General features: G+C 42.8%; 1 protein-coding gene across 1 annotated transcript in view; it reads right to left on the minus strand.

The window, feature by feature from the left end:
* Gabrg3 (gamma-aminobutyric acid type A receptor subunit gamma3) overlaps positions 1-20,568 on the minus strand; it is a 487,421-nt gene that overhangs the window by 35,635 nt on the left and 431,218 nt on the right. The window contains exon 6 of the mRNA XM_057756257.1: positions 2,445-2,582. Within this exon, the coding sequence (XP_057612240.1) occupies positions 2,445-2,582 (138 nt within the window). The remainder of the gene's footprint in view (positions 1-2,444; positions 2,583-20,568) is intronic.

The following is a 20,568-nucleotide window of genomic DNA, read 5'->3' on the forward strand; positions in this document are numbered from 1 at the left end:
AAGAACCCAAAAATCAGTGTTCTCTTGTGAAATCATCCATACTTTCCCTTTTTGGGATAAGGACTTGCTATACAGACCAGGGTGGTCTTGAACACTTGGCGATTCACTGACCTATTGAGTACTGGGATTAAAGACAATGTGATATCATACCCCACCCATCTTCTTTTGTCTTAGAAATACGTTATTTTCATCCTAAAGCCATTGTGAGGTAGCTTCATTTTCTTATTCATCTCTTGGTCTCTTTCTTTCCTTATGAGGATTTTGGTTAGTAAAATATGCATTTTTGTGAAATCTAAAGAATGTCAGAACTGGGAAGCCATTCCTCAAACATGGACTGCTGTCTCCCCAGTCCACTTAACAAAGTCATGAGACTTCATCCTTCCATCTTTTATCACTTAACAGTAAACCAATCTACCTCCCAAACCACAGTGACACCTGCCCTGCAAGGACCATTGCCCTTTTATCTTTGTATTATTTTACTTATTTTATATTCTTTTCTCATACATTGTTCCCGATCACAGAACCAGTCATTAAATATCTCCCAACGCCTACCTAATTTACTTTATTGAATTGCCTAATTTTTTTTTATGAGGCCACTGTCACTCTGACACCCAAACCACAGAAAGATTAGCAAAGAAAGAGAATTATAGAGCAATTTCCGTCATGAACATGGATGCAAAAACACTCAATAAAACACTCCCAAACCAAACACAGCAAGATCATCCAATATGATCCAATAGATTCATTGCTGAGGTCTAAGGATGGTTCAACATACAAAAACCAGTCAATATAATCCACCATATAAACAAACTGAAAGAAGAAAAAAAACATGATCATCTAAGGTGCTGGCAAAAGACGTTGACAAAATCCAACATCCCTTCTTGACCAAAGAGATTAGTAGATATTAGGGAAACAAGGGACATACCTAAACATAATAGAGGAAATTCCTAGTACAAGGAAGAAGGTCACAGACATAAAAAAATAAGTTAATCTATGCGTTTCACCTGTCATATAATTGGTGCTGTACATTAGGAGTAAATAATCACAATGATATAAAATTGATAATTATTGTTCTCAATGTTATAATAAATTCAGAACTGTCTTAAATTTTATAATAATAAAGGAAAGAGTAGAACCTGTTATTAAAGGACATTTTCACCAGCTCCTTTTATTTGAGAATTCTCAATGGCACCTAAGTTTTAGGAGAGGGTATGTAGCAGAATCTGCATTGTTGGGATGCCCCTGGGAAGGGGAAATAGAAGATATCTTCTGAGAAAATTGGGAGCATGGGGGTGAGGAAAGAAGGGAGGGCAGAAGGGGAGGAGGCGGGGAGACTAGGAGGGGGAGGAGAACTTGAGGGGACTGGATAGTTGAGATTGGGGAAAGATAGAGATGAGAGCAAGGAAAGAGATATCTTGATAGAGGGAGCAATTATGGGGCTAGCAAGAAACCTGGCACTAGAGGAATTCCCAGGAATCCACAAGGATGACCCCAGCTAAGACTCCAAGCAGTAGAGCAGAGGGTACCTGAACTGGCCTTGCCCTGTAGTCAGACTGATGAATATCTTAAATGTCACCATAGAACCTTTGTCCAGCAACTGATGGAAGCAGAGGCGGAGATTCACAGCAGAGCACTGGGCTGAACTCCCAAAATCCATTTGAAGAGTATGAGGAGTGAGAATACAATAAAAGAGGTCAAGACCATGATGGGGACACCCACTGAAACATGTTTCCTGAGCTAAGGATGGGAGCTCACCAATTCTGGCCTGACAGGGAAAGAACCAAACTAGATCCTCTGAATATGGGTGACAGTTAGATTGTTGGGGCAGACTGTGGGGTCATTGGCAATGGGATCAGGATTTATCCCTACTGCTTATACTGGCTATTTAGAACCCACTCTCTTAGGATGGATACCTTGTTCAGCCTAGATATAATGAGGAGGGCCTTGGTTGTTCCTTAAAGCAAAGTGCTAGACTTTGTTAAATCCCCATGGGAAGCCTTACCCTCTCTGAAGAAGAGAGCATTGGGGTGGGGTGGGGGGGAAGGTGGAGGGACCAGGAGGAGGGGAGAGAGTAGGAACTGGGATTGGTATGTAAAATGAAAAAGATAGATTTTAAAATAAATAAATGAACTAAGAAAATAAATAAATAGAAATAAAACAGATTCACAAGTCACCCAGTCCTGAGCAGTGCAGTTAGGATTACATAAACCAGGCAGTTCTGAGCAGCCTGGTTAGGTTCGTAGATATCACGCCTCCACAGAATTTACTCAAAAATAGAAGTAAGTTCCAATTGCTCCGATCTTACCCCATCTTAAACCTTCAACATATTTTCATTGTTGAATCAGCTGTATTTTCTTAAAGATGCTCCTGAGTGCCCCTGGCTACGTAAGATTCCTCATTTAAGCATGCGATGGAAATCCACCAGGGCCTGGCAGTGCTCTTACCTGCAGACGTTGTCACGATTTCCGTCGTGTTTCGGAGGCCCATGAAGTCGAACTGATAGAGCCGCCATGACTTCTGGTCGGCTGCCTCCACCGAGTTCTTCCTCCAGCGGTACACCATTTCTTCTTTGGGGTAGCCATCTGAAAGCAGAACAGATATCAGCACCTGCACATTTAGATCCATGAAAACACGATGCCATCATTCGGGTCCGGCTTCCTCTCATTTTTCAGAGACACAGAGACTCCAGATGTCGAAGGACAAATGACACTACCACCTGCCTTCAGAATGAAGCAAGGATTGTTTAATCAGAAGCCTTGCCATGTTTCTATGGGTGCAGTAGGTAGGAGAGTACTGTCTACGTTTATTTTAACATTCAATCATGGTGATTTGACCTTCCAAGTAGGCACCAACTCTGTCTTTCTGGCCTAAGCACAATACCTATATTTGTGTTTCCCATAAAGCCATGTGGGGAGCAATCCACCGGAGTGTGGTTGACTTTCCTGAAGGAAAACACGGTCTTTCTCATCCAGAAGTCAACAAGTATCAACAGCTTCCAGGGTAGGCACAGGGGCTGTGAACCACCCCCACCTCACGTGGGAATGTTGACTGGCTTGATTTCGTGTAGGTTGTGTGCAAGCAAGCATTATCTGTCGTGAGCTCACAAGTGGCAGTGTTCCTCTCATGTTGAGAGGGACACTCTTCCCTCTAGCCCTCCCTGACTTCTGGCTCTTACAAGACCCTCTCTTCTGAGGTGAAATGGCGCACCTCGGCAGAGCTTCCAGGTGTGTGGCTCAGGGCCTGCACTCACAACTGTCCTCACTGATCTCCCATGATTCCCAGCTTCAAGTTCTACAACTTAAGCATGCTTATCTGCCTTCCTATCACAGCGCACCCAGCGGAAAAACCCAGTTCCTGAGGCTCTGATGTCCTTCCAAAGGCTTCTCTGCTTTGATCTTCACAGAACTGCCTACGACCACAGCTTTTCAACGGGCATCACAACAAGAGTGGCCGGGAGCTGTACATATCTGCCTGTCAGCTCTACCTTCCCGGAGACTTGTTTACTCATTTTATAAGACCTTCCTCTGAAGGAGGCTTTATTCAGTGACCAGTATCCAAACTAAAGCCATACAGGCTTTGCAGCCAGTCGGTGGACAAGAAGTCACGATAAGTTGGAGCCAGAACCCCCTTCTAAATTCCTGGCGCAATCTGGCAGCTCACTTGCAGAGAAGCAGATCTTGTCTTTTTGGTTATAAGCCCAGTTTTTAATTGCTGAGTCATCTCTCCAGCCCAAGAACCGAACCTTTATGGAGACTTCCCATCCGTATGTCTTTTCTCCCTCTTGACATTTTATGTATGATACACTGAAGTGAAAATTTTTATATAAACCTCACGATTAATACCTATGTTTATTTTTGTTTGCATGCTTAGAGAAGATAAAATTACCTTCTTAAATGCTCAGACAAATGCTTACAAATTCTGATTACAGTTAATTTGTGGGTTGTCTGTCCCAATGCCGCCACTGTATAGTCAAGGACTGGGCAGGTCAGCCTTGCTTTTCTATGCTTAGCCTACCGCTCTGAGTTAGAATGTTCTGCTCAGCGGTACCAAGTACATGAATGAGAGCAATTCCTGGACTGGGGTCTTCTAATCCCAGGCTTCCCCTTACCTATACTCATGGCCGTCAGAACTCACCACCAGGACTCCGAGGCTAGCCTCACAAAGTCTGAGTACTGCCCTGTTCTCCCCTCCCCTTGTGTTCCTGCTGCCAGGACTCTCTTCTCCCTGAGGACTAGATTCTGAGTCCTACTGTGTCAGTTAGAACCCCACCTCTGATGGCTGCATTGCTTTTTACCATGATTAAAGCCAAATGGCTTGCTGGATTGGGTTTGATTTTTTTTTTCTTAAGCTGGGCCATGCTGTGTTGTTAACAAACTGACCCCAAGTTTCCCGCCTCGTCTGCTCAGGACTTCACCGTCCTGTCATCCTGTTAGGCTTTCCTTATTTCTCTCTCTAATTTGTTATTCCTCCTAAGATTGTTTTGGTCGGGGTCCTTCTTTTTGACTGACCCTGCGCATGATAGTCGCAATATTTTTTGCTAATTAATTCTTTACTCTTTTCTCTCTTTGCATTTGGTTGACAATGGTCTTAAAGAGAGTGTTTGTCGTTAGAAGACTACAGTTTCCATATCATCAAAGGAAAAGTCTCCCCATCCTCTCTTCCCTCTGGCTGGCTCCATGGTGTGATTACTGAAGTGTGAACGTCAGAGCATGTAAACTACCCCCTGCATCTCCTACGATGATGCTCCTATGATCTTCAGCTCCTCATTGTGAGTCTCAGAAATAAACCATCTTCCAATTTCTGAAGCACCACTCAGAAAAGTCGAAGATGCATAGGAGACTCCACCCTACATGACATGGCAGGGCTCCACCTGCATTACTGTAAGAACATAACTGAAGTTGGGCACACTAAACCCAAAGGATTCTTCTCTAGCTCATAGCTCTGGAATCTCAAGAGCATGGTGCCAGAACAAGAGCTTGGTGCCAAAACCAGCTTCTAGTCAGGGGACCTGGAGCAGTCGGCACAGACAGCGGTGGTGGCCTGTATGTCCAGCAGGAGAAATGCGAGCAGAGAAGTCATGTGAGATCCCTACAAGAAGAAAAATGGAGCTGCTTTGCTTTGTAATGATCCTCTCTCAAGATGCTCAATCCTGGTCCATGAGCACGGGAGCTCAGTCTCTCAGAACAGCACACATCCCTTGAAGCACCATCTCCAAAAAACCTGTACTGGACAGAGCTCAAGTTCGGGTAGAGACACAGCTACTGAAACCAGCAGCACATACACCTTGTGCTAATTTAATTAGGGCTTTGTGCTTTCGTTAAAATGGAGACTGGTGTAATTTGAATGTGAAATTTGCCCTATGGACTCATGTCTTGGGCCATTAATCCCCAGATGGTGGCAGTATTTGGTAAAGTCATGGAACCTTCAGTATGTGGAGCCTTGGTGGAGGAAGTTGGTAACGAAAGGTGAAGCTTGAAGTCTGACAAACTCCACTTTTTATACTTTATCAGCTTCTTGACTTTGGATGCAGTGTGACATGCTCCTGCCACCATGCATATGAGCCCTTTATCTCTTACGTTGCTTTTATATCAGGTACTTGGGTCATAACAATAAAAGGGTAATTAATTTGCTATGGTTTCATCTCTGTTGTTCTGATATATTAACTTAACAAAAATCAACTGAGGGACAAATTGGTTTCTTTGGCCTACAATTTCAGGTTACTGTCCATCACTGAGGGTAAGTCAAGGCAGGAACTCAAAGCAGCTAAGTCACAGCCACAGTCAAGAGCAGAGAAAAGCGAGTGGTCCATGCCTCCAGGCGTTCACTGGTTTGTGTTCTTCCATCTTCTATAATTCATGACCTCCTGCCTTGAGAATAATGCTGCCTGCAAAGAGCTGAATTCTCCTCCGTCAATTAATAGTCAAGATAATCTCCTACAGACATTTCCACAGCCCAACCTGATTAGATAATTCCTCATTAAGACATTTTAAACCCCAGGTAATTCTAGGATGTATCAAGTCAATATAGTTAAAACTAACGAGCATATAATTCTAAGGTCTGTCATCACACACATCACAGGTGAAGCGTGGTGCGAACAGTAATCACTAAACTATCCTGAGGAAATTGCAGTCTTGTATAGGTTCTCTGTGTCAGAAAAGTCATACATTTGCCATCACCACAGATGATCACTGTAAACAGACAAATCTTAGATTTTTTTTTCATCTTTTGTCTTATCTACCTCTAAAGAAAATAGGAAGATAGTTTATTTTCTTAAGTCACACTACATATGCCAAATTAAACACTCCTAAGAAGGAAATCAATGAGTAGATTCACCATGAGGAAATCCTAACAAGCTGTGGCCTAGTTGCTGGCCAAATAAGTAGAAAGAACTCTTCAAGGAAATGGGAGAACTATCAACCTTCATGGATGCTGGGCCTGGCTGGCTGCTCCCTATTGTTATGGAACCTGTGATAACTTGGTGAGGTAGAGACAGAGATAACAACAGAAGCACAAGTCTGCACCGGAGAAGCCACACAGTATTTTGTATTTATCTGAACACTTTCTTTCTTTCTTTCTTTCTTTCTTTCTTTCTTTCTTTCTTTCTTTCTTTCTTTCTTTCTTTCTTTTTTCTTTTTCTTTTTTTTTGGTTTTTCAAGACAGGGTTTCTCCGTGGCTTTTGGTTCCTGTCCTGGAACTAGCTCTTGTAGACCAGGCTGGCCTCAAATTCACAGAGATCTATCTGCCTCTGCCTCCCGAGTGCTGGGATTAAAGGCGTGCGCCACCACCTCCCGGCCTGAATGCGTTTCTTAATAAATAGGCAAAGGAACAAATGACGTCAGCAGAATAGACTGATGCTGTGTAACTGATGTACTAGGTTCCCTTGCACCCCTTCAAGGGAAAAAAATAAAAGCTTATTTAGCAAATTAAATAGTTGTTTTGAAATTCAGTAGATTTATCCAAAAAAAGTTAACTGCGTGGCATGAATTCTCAGACAACCTAGCACTGAGATGGTGTGGTGGCCTATTCCTGTAATCCCCAAATTTGGGAGGTAGAATGAAGAGCTTCAAGAGTTCAAGACCAGGTCATCCAGACAAAAACTAAACATAGAAATGCTAGAATTGAAAAACATCATAAAATAAGATGGATCTAACAGACAACTATAGAACATTTCATCCAAACACCGAGGAATGCACTTTCTTCTCAGTAGCTCAATGTGCTCAGTAGCACATTTCGCCAAATGTGACCACATAGTAGGGCACAAAGCAAGTCTCCACAGGTGCAAGAAATTGAAATAATACCCTTATTCTCTCTGACCACCATGGACTAAAGCTGGGTATCAGGAACAAAAGAAAGCAGGCATCTTATAAACTCATGGAAAATGAACAACTCACTGCTAGATGAAAACTGAGTCAAGACAGAAGTCATGGAAAAGAATGAAAACCATTTTGAATTGAATGACAATGAAAACACAGTGTACCCAAAACAATGAAAGTGGTTCTAAAGACACGTGCATAGCACTGAATGAATATCTTCAGTTTATACTGTGTAGCGGCACAACTAAGAACTCTAGAGCAACAAGAAGAAATAATCCTGAAAAAATATTATGGTGGGAAGAAATAATTCAACTTAGTATTAAGAATCAAATATATAAAAACAAATAAATAATTACTAAGAATCAAGGAAGCAATAAATTAGTTCTTTGGTAAACCAACAAGATTGGCAATCCTTAGCCACACTAACCAAACAGTAGATAATAAAAAGACCCAAATTAATAAATTAGAGGCAAAAGAGGGTCATTACAACAGATATAGAGCAAATTACAATTTTATTATGTTCCCAGCTTAGGGAGAGCACTATGTAAGCTGGGAACATAATAAAATTGGCATTCTTGCTTCAACAATGACCCACATCTCTGTGTGTTATTTAATCCCCAGACCCTTGCCTGTCCATCGTTCCAGGTGGTGCAGGCACCACAACTCCTCAAAATATTACCCCCAAAATAAAGAATACTTCCTAATTCTTTTGTGAAGTCCCTTTTGCCCTGTTACACAAACTACATAAAGACAAACCCCCACCCAAATAAATTATGGGATAATTTCCCTTATGAACACAGGTACAAAAATTCTCAATGAAATGCTTGTAAAGATGAATCTAAGAACACATCAAAAAGATTAATCACCATGATCAAGTAGGCTTCATCCCAGACATGCAAGGAGTATTCAGTATATATAAATCAATAAGTATAATCCACCACAAAAGTGACTAAAAGACAAAAGCCACATGATCATCTCATCACATGCAGAAAAGGTCTTTGACAAAGTCAACATCCCTTCATGAGAAAAGTCCTAGAGAAACTCAGAATATAAGAGACTTATCTCCGCCTTTAATCCCAGCACTTGGGAGGCAGAGGCAGGCGGATCTCTGTGAGTTCGAGACCAGCCTGGTCTACAAGAGCTAGTTCCAGAGCAGGCTCCAAAACTACAGAGAAACCCTGTCTCGAAAAACCAAAAAAAAAAAAAAAGAGACTTATCTCAATATAATAAAGGCAGTTTACAGTCATCATAAATAAAGAGAAACTCAAAGCATTGCCACTAAAATCAGGACTAAACCAAGGTTGTCCACTCTTTCCATACCTCTTCAATAATTGAAGTCTTAGCTAGAGCAGTACGACAACTGAAGAAAATCAAGAGGATACAAACAGGAAAGGAAGCAGTCAGAGTATCTTTATGTGCAGGTGATATGATTTTATATGTAAAAGATCCTAAAATTTATACCAAGGATCTTCAACAGCGGATAAACGTCCAACGAGTGGCTGTTTATCCAATTATCATACAAAAATCAGTAGCCTTGCCGGGCGGTGGTGGCGCACTCCTTTAATCCCAGCACTCGGGAGGCAGAGGCAGGCAGATCTCTGGGAGTTCGAGGCCAGCCTGGTCTACAAGAGCTAGTTCCGGGACAGGCACCAAAGCTACAGAGAAACCGTGTCTTGAAAAAAAAAATCAGTAGCCTTCCTAAATACAAATGACAAAGAACGCTGTGAACAAAATCAGGAAAAAGATGCCTTTTACAATAGCCTCAAAAATGTATCTTGGGATAACTGTTACCAAAGCAAGTGAAAGATATTTATAATAAAAACTTCATGACATTGAAGAAAGAAATTGAAGAAGACATAAAAGATGGAACTATCTCCCATGCTTAAGCATAGGTAGGATTAATATCATGAAAATGGTCATCCTACCAGAAGCAATCTACAGATTCAGTACAATTCCCATCAAAATTTCAACACTATTATTCTCAAAAAAAAAATTAAAAACAAGCATCAGCTTTATGTAGAAGTAGATATAAAAAAACTCAGAATAGCTAAAGAGATCCTGGATAATAAAAGAACCATCTCAAATTATAAGTTATATTGCAGAGTTATAGTAATAAAAACAGAATGACATTGGCATAAAAAGAGACATGTTGACAAATGGAACTGAATAGGAGACCCATATAAATTCACACACATCTAGGCAGATTTGACTTTTTGACAGATGAACAAAAATGCATACTTAAGAAAAAGCAACATCTACAACAAATGGTGCTGGTCAAACTAGACAGCCTCATATAAAAAGCTGAAAATAAATTCATATATATCACCCTCCACAGAACTCAACTCCATAGGGGCCAAGGACCTCAACATCAGACCAGACACTATGAATCTGTTAAAAAAGAAAATGGGCAATAGTCTTGAACTCATCAGTGCAGCAAAGGAATGATTCTTTAATTTGTAATATATTTTGGAGAGTTTATTTATTCATTTAATAAAATTCTCTTTTTTTTGTCTGAATGCATGTGAAGGCTAGCAGAACTATCATCAACCAGGGCTGGCTAGATCTCAAACTGACATGAAGACTTGGCGATGTCCACACGATACTAGTTTTGCAGGCATGCAGCTATGAGAGTCAGAAAACCATGGAGGCTTTTTCCAAGATTTCGAAAAAAGCCACAGAAGACAGACAATATGGAACGGAGTCAGATTCCATGCAAGGATCTATGGGCAATGCATAACAGGGTGACAAAGAGGCAAAGCCACAGGAGAGAGAGAAACAGAAGTGTTTAGATGGCTGGAACACGGGCCATCTCCTGGATCAAGCTTGAATCGGCCAATGATAGTCTCAGTGGCCTGTGAGTTCTTACCTGCTACACTGAGAGCAACTCTCCCCTAGATGGTCTTGTTCAAGCAGAGGCCACCTGTTATAGGTATGTCCCTTTTAAATGTGTGTGTGTTTCTGCGCACGTGCATGAGCGCATGCACACGTGTGCATACATATGCATGTGTTGTGTGTGTGTTATGTGTGGGTTTATGCCTTGGAACTTTCAGTGTTCAATGGGAGGCTTTGGAGAGGGGAAAGAGGAGAGAAAATAGTGTAATCATATTATGAACTAAAGAAAGAAAGAAAGAATTTAAGAAGCCAGCATAGCATAGCGTTCACGCGTGCAGTTTGAAGTTACTTCCTCCGTTTTTATCTGACACGGATTCTACCATGTTAGTCATGAGTCAATATACACAGACATTTACTATGTTCACAAATCATGTCACATTTTACTTCACGATTTTCTGTTACAGGCTGCGTATCCCACAAACACAATACTTGGGACCATTAGCAATTTGTATTTCAGTCTATCTGTGATTGGGGAATACTTGCACCTGCGTAATGACCAGAAGAACAGGACCCAAGCCTCAACGCAAAATTCGTTTATGTTTCTCATACCTACACCATGGATGTAGTTTTATGCAGCATTATTCTACTGACACAATAGCTTTATTATGTGATTAATGATGAAAACGAGTTAGGTTTCCGTTTAGAAAATTAATTGTAATGTATGAATTGTAAAGAGGAAGGTTTAGAGGGTTGCTGAGCGCTACAAGGCTGCATGAAATTATTGCCACGGGAGACAAGGGACAACCTGAAGAATGCTGGGTAGAGCCTGTCCTCATGGCATCCTGCTGTGGGCATTTTTATTTGTTTAGCTCCCATAGCAATCACCTCTGGAGAATAAGCTGAGATTGTCTTGCATTTGATCAAAGCAGGAGAAAGGGAGCTTTTTCTCACCTGGTTTCTCAGCCCAGTGACTTCTCTAAGATACACATTATATTATATTGCCATGCAATCTCCGATGCTGGGACCGAGGCTCCTCAGTCTCCAAAGAAGCCCAGGCTCACCTCTCCTCCAATCGTGAGTCTGTTCTGGAAGTCCTCTGTGGAAGATGGACATGTGCAAAAAATGCAATTTTAGGAAAGAAGATTCCATTTCGATATCGAGGCCTATATTAAATCAAACCATTATGGCTCTTTCGCTCAGGGTGGGAACAGCCTGGGCAAGAACATGGCCCCCTGTCACAAGCACTATTATTAAATGGCACAGTGTCACAGTGAAGAAAAGCCACAGGAACAGGGCTCAATCCCAGAAGCTGGAGCAAAGACATATGACAGAGAGAGACACTTCTTTCAAACGCCACTGTTAGTGTGTCTGTTACTGCTGACACTGTCACAATGTGCGGCTGTGTACTGGTGCCCAGTGTGTGCCACATGGCTCATTCATAACAGTTGTGGGGTAGGGGCTTCATTGTATGAGGATTGAGAAGACCCTGGGGTAGGAGCTGAGCAGGGCTTCTGCACTGTCTCATATTCATATAAGGACACATGCAGGGGTCACAGGCTCCTCGTTCTGCCTCTTATTCTGGGTGGAAGCAGCAATGGACAGTGAGAGATGCTAAACACCATGGGTGTTAGTCAAGTTAGGAAAAGCATTCAGTCGAGAATAGAAGATTTGAAAATGGGCTGGGTCACATCACCCTTGTCAGATGAACTCATTTTGGGCCCTTCTCAGCCACAGGAGGGTGGGGAGAAGTGGACACAGATATGAGCATTGTGACACAGACAGAGAAAAAAGTGGACCCAGACGTGAACTCTGTGACTCAGAGAAAAACATGGATACAGAAGTGAGCACTGCCACTGACCAGGAAAGAGTTAAGTCACACAGGGACTCCCCAAGTTGCAGTTGGGAGAAACTGTCTTTGGGTCTGGTGGCACTGCCTGCCTGAGATGGACAACTCCCCTTTGTGTCTGTCTAGGAAAGGGATTCTTCCCAACATTTTCTTCAATGCTGGCTAGATTGTATGAACAAACATTCCAGAAAAAAAATAATAGTAACAGCATCTTCTGAACCCTCTGTAAGGTTGATGAATTGATTAGAGCTAAAAATGACCGGAAAGTTTGGAATGTTACAAGTACAGAACCGAACTATCTTGGGCCATTAACCCCTTAGCAGTCATTTATTCTTCTCCTGTATGACAGCTAACAACTTGAGACAATTTGGGTGAACCCTCTGGAATGCACAGACACTTAGCTCCCACCAACCAAACTGCAAAGAACACAGACGCCTCTGACAGCTAGAGCCAAGGCGTCCATGATTTTCTGTGACCAGATGTTTGTGTCAATGTATTTGTTAAAATATGCTGATTTATGACCCTTATTCTGTTTCTATTAAAACTTCATAAAGTTTCTACCACATTGGAATATAATTGAATGAAACCCCAGTCTGTGTTCCTGGGCCATTGGGCACTCATATTTGGTTCAGAATAAGGTCATTTCCCCTTGAGGAGGGTGCTGGCTTTAATTTGGCATTTGTCATTAATTGCCTTATTTGTGTGTTTCATTAAATGTCTTTCTTTTCCCACCATTTTTAATGGATAATTTTGGTTGGAATAGCAAAAATGGTTGGCAGTGCCTTAGTTTCAGAAGGTGAAATATATCATCCCACGATTTTCTGGCTTTTGGGGATACTGACAAGAGATCAGATTTTTGTTTTGTTTGTTTTTTTTCTGTTGTTTCTGCCTTTGTGTGGGAGTTGATATTTATTCCTTTTTTATTATTCTTTATTTATTATGCACTTTTATTAACTAAATTTGTCCCTTGACAATTTCTAACAGACATAGAATACTCTTAACCCCTACTGTGTTCATCACCTTTCCACCCTATCAACTCCTGACTCCAGCCTACAAGTCCCTTTCTCAGATTCATGTATATTTGTTTAGTGACCCACAGAGTTTAACCAGGTTGACCTGTATGACTGTGGGTTCTGAGTTAGCATGTGAGGCTGGTGGACTAAGCTTATGTAGCAGTTCTCTGGTCCTTTCTTCACATCCTCACCAGCACCTGTGGTCTTTGTAATCTTGATGATGGTCATCCTGACTCTGGGGAGATAGAACCTTATATAGTTTTAATTTGTTTTAGTCTGATAACTAGAACCAACACACACTTTTTTGGTTTTTGGCTTTTTGTTTGTTTGTTTGTTTGGTTGGTTCTTTATAGACTAGACAATAATCCTCTGTCAAATGTACAGCAGGAAAAGATTTTTCTCCTCTTCTATGAGTAGCCTTTCTCCTCAGTTGATGTTCCTCTGGCGTACAGAAGATTTTTAATTTCATGAATCTCATCTGTCAATTTTTGTTCTTGCCTCCTGAGCTCCTAGACTGCTTTTCAGAAAGTAGTCCTTTCGTGTGCACACGGGTTAAAGCGCACACTGCATATTTTCCTTCAGCAGTGTCAATGCCTTGGTCTTCTGCTGAACTCCTTGATCCATCTGGCACCGAGCTTTATGCAGTGTGAGATTTAAGGAACAAGATGTACCCTTTCACACACAGCCATTGAGTCTCCCCCCACTCCAGCATTTGTTGAAAATGCCGTCTTTTCTTTAATGCATGCTTTGGTCTCGCTGTTAAAAATCAGGAGGTGATGTGGGAGGTGATGATGCTGTGACTATGTTTTATTGCCATTGGTTAATAAAGAAGCAGCTTACAGCCAATGGCTTAACAGAGTAAAGCCAGGCTGAAAGAGATATATATAGAGAGTAGGCAGGGTCATCGAGAAACCATGTAACACCATAGAAGACAGCCGCCTTCGCTGGAGCCTACTGAAATTTCCTGGTAGGACACAACCTCATGGTGACGCGCAGATTAGTTCAGAATGAGTTGTTTAGGATTAAGCGGAGATGGATTAGTTTAGGATATAAGAGCTAGCTAGAAATACACTTAGGCTATTGGCCAAACAGTATTGCAAATAATATAGTTTCTGTGTGATTATTTTTTGAGTCTGCGAGACCAGGAAACAAACAAGCAGCCCCTCCCCCCACCACCACCAACAAGGTGATCGTGGGAACATGGCGCTATTGGGTCCTCACTCTATTCTACAGGCCAGTGTATCTGTTTCTATGCCAGTACAAGTCTGTTTTTTACTGAAATGACTCTGTAGCGTAACTTGAAAACTCGGTATGGTAACTCCTCCCACATTATCTCTTTTGTTCAAGGTTGCCTTGGTGTTTTTTTAGTATTTTGTGTATCCTTTTAATACTGTCCTTTCTACTTCTGTAAATAATTGTTCCAGAATTTCGATTGGGCTTACACTAAATGTATGGATACCAAGAGTGGACATTTTTCATGAGATCCATTCTCCTCATTCAAGAGCATAGCAAGTCTGTCCCCCCTTGTGACATCTTGCTCAACTTTATTCTTCAGAGGCAGAAACTTTTCACTGTGAAGATCCTTCTCACCCTTGATGACACTTATTTCCCAGGGTTGTACTTGACGTGTGTGGCTATCGGGAATGAGATTGTTTGCCTGGTTTCTTTTCCCCTGTGTTTGTCATTTGTATATAAGAAGGCTACCGATTTTGTGCTTTAATTTTGTAGCCTCCCATTTCACTGAAAGTATTTATCAGCTTAAAGAGATTTTGTTGCACTCTCTGGCATCTCTTTGGTATAGAGTTGATGTTTCCTATTTATCTGCTCGTTTGTGTCTTCTCCATGGAAACCACATCTCATTGCAGTCATCTTGCTCTTCCGATATTGAGAAACTGTGAGCTTATGGGGGTGTCCTTGATTGAGGTCTTAGTGTTCTATCGCTACGATGAAACACAGTAACCAAAAGCAACTTGGGTAACAAAGTATTCATTTCAGCTTCCATGTCCTGATCACAAGTCTTTATAAAGGAGGAAGGGCGGGAATTCACAGCAGGAACCGGCCGGGACAAAGGAGCTAAGGCAGAGGTCATGAAGTGGTGCTGCTTTCTGGCTTGTTCCTTGGGGCCCACTCAGCCTGCTTTCTTATGGTACCTAGAACCATCAGCCAAGGGTGATACCACTCCCTATGAGCTGGGCCTTTCCCACATCAACTTTAAATATGACAATGTACCACAAGGATGCCCATGGGCCAATCTAGTGGGGCCATTTTCTCAAATAATATCCCCTCTTCCAAAACAACTCCACCTTGTCTCGACATAAAATAGTACAACTGTTGTCTCATTTCCTTTTTGCATCCTCTGGTGTATTTTCTGTGTTTTAAAACTATATTGTAATTAAAATATAATTGTATCACTTCCTCCTTCCCTTTCCTCCCTCCAACTCTTCCTATGCCTCCATCCTCCAAATCTTCCATGTCTTTCTGTCACCCCCTCTCAAGTTGATGACCTTGTTATTATTATTATTCTTTCTCCCTCTCCCTCCCCCTCCCTCCCCCTCTCTCTCTCTTTCTCTCTCACACACACATACACACACACAGAGAAATGGCTGCTTAAACAAAGACAGTTGGCACACTCACACAGAAGGGTAAACATCTCATAGGAGTCCCAGCCCTTCCCTAGATAAGAGCTACAGGCAATTCATGACTGCTAAGAAGGGGGCCTTGAAGCAAACATGGTCATCCCTAAAATCATATACACACAAACAAAACCAGATTTAACAGGCACTTTCTGCATTGGATGCATGGATGTGTCTTTCAGTTTTTTCTCCTGAGCTCTATTTGCTTCTGTTCATTCAGCTTCAGGAGATCCATTCTGGTGAGCTGTCTTTGACTTGGTATGTAGTCTGGGGAGAGGCTAACACCAACAACAAATACAGAGGCTTGCCAGCAGACCGGGGTTAACTGCAATAGAGAAAAACTGTGCCTCTCTATGGAGGAAATTGTAGCTTATGTTCTTTTTTTTTTCTTTAAGGGTCAAGTGTATCAACTTTAAGTAGCGCAGTAGAGAGGGGATGGAAAAGAAGGAACTCAGGAGTGAAGATGAGAAAGAAACTGTACAGAGCAGAGGTAAAATGCAGTGGAGAACATGTTTTATGTTAGCTTTAGAGAAAGAAACAACAGATAAAGATTGTTTTACAATGAAATACAGGAGCTGGAGAGATGGCTCAGCAGTCAAGAACACTGGCTGCTCTTCCAGGAGACTTGAGTTCAACCCCCAATACCCATAATAGCAGGCAACATCTGTCTAAAGTTCAGTCCTGGGGGATCTGATGCCCTCTTCTGGCCACTCTGGGCACTGCATGCACCAGACATACAGGGAACAACATAAACCTCGAAAGCAAGGACAATGGGATACACGTTTTTGTGGTTTAAATAGACTGACATTTGTGGCCACAGAAAAAGTATGCATGGTAAACTCACAAGGACTTTCATATGCCCGAGGAAACACCATTTAAAAAGTGCAGCAACCATTTGAGAACACTCAATTATTTCAGACTGAACTGTATGAAAATTTGGTGGCAGTTAGTGGATGACTCATTCCACAGGAATTTTAATAGCTTGTGTTAGGTCAGCTGGTCTTCAAAAGTGGGACTCTTCTCTCTCTGATCATACAAGTCAATAGTCCCCAACAGGAAATGACAACACACCAGAGAAACTGTTTCCTCTCTAGTTTCTTTATTACCTTAAACTAAATTTACTTTAGGCACCATAAAAAAATAACAAAACTCTTCCCTTACTTGCATAAAAAGCAAGAAATGCAAATGTTTTATTTTGCTTTACATTTTCTTTGGACTTACCATCTTCAAGTTTCAAAGTGGAGTGTTTAAAATTTTTATTTTTCGTTTCTTTATTTTAATTGTGTGTGCATGGGCGCAAGCCTGAGGGTGTTTTGTCTGCATGCAGATCTGTGCGCCACATTGTGCAGTACCCAAAGAGGACAGAAGAGGGCATCCGACTCCCCTAGGACTGGAGTCAGAGATCACTAGGAACCCCTGTGTGGATGCTGGGAATTGAATCTAGTCCTCTGGAAATGCTTTTGATGTTTGAGTCATCTTTCCGGCCCTAAGGAAATATTTCTTAAGAGAAATTCTAGCGCATCATCATATCCGGAAGGATGACTCCAGCAAAGTCAGGTAAGATAAGAGAGATCAGCAGAACCCCGCCCTTGGTCCCTTGATGACTGAATGCTGAGGGGTCAGAAGGCCTCCAGCCTCCCTTCTTTCACTGTGCAGTAAGATACCTATTGCGGGGGAGAATCAGTGGAAGACAAGAATGAACACAGAAGGAAAGGAAGAGAAGCCATTTGTTATACGTCAGCCTCGTCCGGCACATCTTCCTGGAGGCTTCAAACACATAGCTATGTTAGAAGTTCTGAAACAAATAGCTACACTCAGTAAATTTTACACTTCAAGCATATTCTGAACATACGTGAAAATTATATGGAAAACACACAACTTGGGAAACTATTATACTTTTTTGATGTTGTTGTTTTGCTTTTAACTTAGGGAGTTTCGTTTCCTAATAACCTCCCAGGAAGTCAGTGTCTGTGGTTCTGAGAGCAATCCTTTCTATCAAGATGCCCTGAAATGTCAATCGTGTGATCTGTGTATACGGGCACCTTGGCCCTCACAGAAATCCCTGCCTGGCTTTTGTTCAGCTCTCTCTGACGGGGACTCTGTGATTTGCACTCATCAAAGCTTGCAAATTGGCTTGAATCGAAGTTTTTTAGACGCTGTAATACACTATCCTCAAACCCTCGTGCTTTGCAAAGTGCACTCAAACGAGGTTTTCAGGCACAATTACGCGGATAATTATGTTATAGCTGGTGTTCAAAGGAAAATGGCTTGCGTTGACAAGTTATTTTATGCCCGTGTCACCCACACTGGCGTAAATCAAAACGCTCTTTTGATCTAAGCTGTTCCTCTATTTACCTGATTTCAGATCTAATTTATGGGCACTCATTGCAAAGCGTTTAAACCTGAACCCATTGTCTTTGCTAATGGAATCTCGTCTATTTGCATTTGGCTTTTCTTCGACGAGCATCCCTGGCAGGCAGCTCGTGATCCATGTGCTGGTTTATTTGATCAAGAGTGCTTCTGTGTTGGATGGGCCACGTCTGCTCAGACTCTTCCTTCCTGTCTCCACACAGGCCCTGCTCCGCTCTCCTGGAGACCTTGTAGTCTCTCCTAACTGATCCGTGTCACCACGCGATCCCTCCACTCTGGTACTTCTGATTTATTCTCTTGTGAAAGAGCACACAGTTTTCCTGATTAAGACCCCACATTGTCTCCTGATTCTGGTCATCTACAGGCCCACATGCGAGGGTTGGCCACCCCAGCTGCACCAGCTCCAGTTCTGATTAGGCTTCATTTTCTTGTCTATAATTAGCAGTAATCAGAACCATAACTCAAATGCACTTTGATGAAATATTTTAAATATTACTCCCCGCCAAGCCATAAAAAGATGAAGAATTTGGCAGTAGCTTCTCTGGAAGCCATGAGTTTGACACCTGAAGAAGACGTTTCCTTTGGTCTGCTTCAGCTTCCAGTGGCTTGGGAATCTCAAGATGTGTGCTCCCCACCCAAGAACGAACAGGAGCCCCAGCCCGCAGGCAGGGCTTCTTTCAGGGGTGTCTGCAAAGCAGGGCACATTTTTATTTATGAGTGGGAGACACGGCTGCTACTCCTCAGTCCAGTGGATGGAGAACTTTCGTCCTGTTCTCCCCCCCAGCACAGCGGCAGCCATCTGCAAAGCAGTCAGCAAAAGGGTATTCTCATATTGTCCTCCCCCCCCCATGTCCCTTCCTTGGCCCTGGCAGGGGAGCACTCACCTGCACCCATTCTATGGCCGCTTCCACTTTTAACTCTCAAATAACCGCGCTGCACCAAGCACTCATCTCGTTAGGAATGCAGCCCTAGTGCGATGCAATGCCACAAACAAGCCAGGTTTCACCTCCAAGAACAAAGACAAGCCAACACTGTTCAACACACACAAGGATATACTGTTCACCCCCCCACACACACCTTAAAGATACACGGCCTATTCATGTAAGTCTTCACATCTTACAGCCTGTCTTCATGCACTGGGGTGCAAGCGCAGGACACTTGCTTCGCATGTGTGAAGACCTACGTTCACCCCTTGACCGCAGAACAGAGAAGACACCGGCACCACGAGAAGAAGGTGGTAACGAGGGGCGGGGGGGAGGAGGGGGGCTGAGAGCGGAAGCCTGCATTTATCGCCGGCATCTCTCTGCCATCTTGTTCTGTTAGTGCTGCTCAGACTTCCCATACTCCTCCTTACAAGATCCGCTCCAGATGGTCTCTGAACATGGCCGGGCACTGGACAACACTGCACTCGCTGCGGCTTTAGGGTCCGTACCAAATCATGTATCCCATTCATCCACATGTTCCATCTTCCTTTGCCCAGACCACAACTGTTCAGTCCAGGAGACCAGCGGCTGGTGAGGGGCATATTTCCCAGCATGTAGACAATGGTCAGTTCAGGAGAAGGGGAACATAGGAAAAGATGCACCAACTCTAAGAAGGCCTGCTGTTAGGAAGGGACACGTGGTTGGGCGTGAGGACCAGGGCTGGAGGGGGAAGTTGCGCTCTGCGATCACGATCTCAGAATTTAGCACTGCTGTTACAGTGCCTCGCCATATTCTGTGACAGGACGAAAGAGACCACGCTCTTTTTATCTGCATCCCCAGACACTTGTCTGTGGCATTTCCTATTTTTCTCACTGTTATTTATTTATTTTTTTTCTGGGCGGCTTGCAACTGAGTACCAATTAATTTCTTTTAAGTGCCTCTTATAGGAAAATGTCACTATGCTGAAACACACACCTTTAAAGATGGAACAAAGGAAGACCATCCATCAGGCGTGGAAGGTGAAAGTGAAGGAGAATTAATAGCCAGGACACAACCAACAAGGGGAACTGGCTCCCAACACATCCCTTTCCTCGTTGCGAGGCTCGTACTGTCAAGACTGCGCTGTCATGGCTGTACTTCTAGGGAACTGAGTCCTTCTGCGTCAACTAGCTGTTTCCCCCAGAACAACCAACCTGCAAGATTCCCGAACCTTCCTTTGCTTGGGTGTCTCTTAGAGACACTGATTTACGCTGATTCCGCTGCTTTAAGACCTGCCCCTAGAGGGCAGCAGTCTGCGCAGCAGCATGGATGGGCACAATCCATGCCTCTTCAAAAGCCAACTCTGTCCCAGACAGCTGCTGGCTCCTAGCTGAGAGTAAGTGTCTCTGCGGAATGAGATTCCTGCTCTGGCCGGTGGAGCAGGCTTCCTTAGCCATTGTATAAAGTCTTCAAAGTGATGCAGAAAGATTCTGAAAATCTGGGAACTCCCAATTAGGCAAAGACACATTCAGGAAAACAAGTAGGGGAACGTCTCATGTGTGCATCTAAACGAAAACAAATTTGACAGAGCAGAGGGAAAATGATGGTAGCGAGCTGCCCGGAACGCCGTAAAGTACAGAGCTCTTGCTGGAGACTGCA

This window comes from Chionomys nivalis, chromosome 23 (assembly GCF_950005125.1).
Source record: "Chionomys nivalis chromosome 23, mChiNiv1.1, whole genome shotgun sequence".
NCBI classification, from domain to species: domain Eukaryota; kingdom Metazoa; phylum Chordata; class Mammalia; order Rodentia; family Cricetidae; genus Chionomys; species Chionomys nivalis.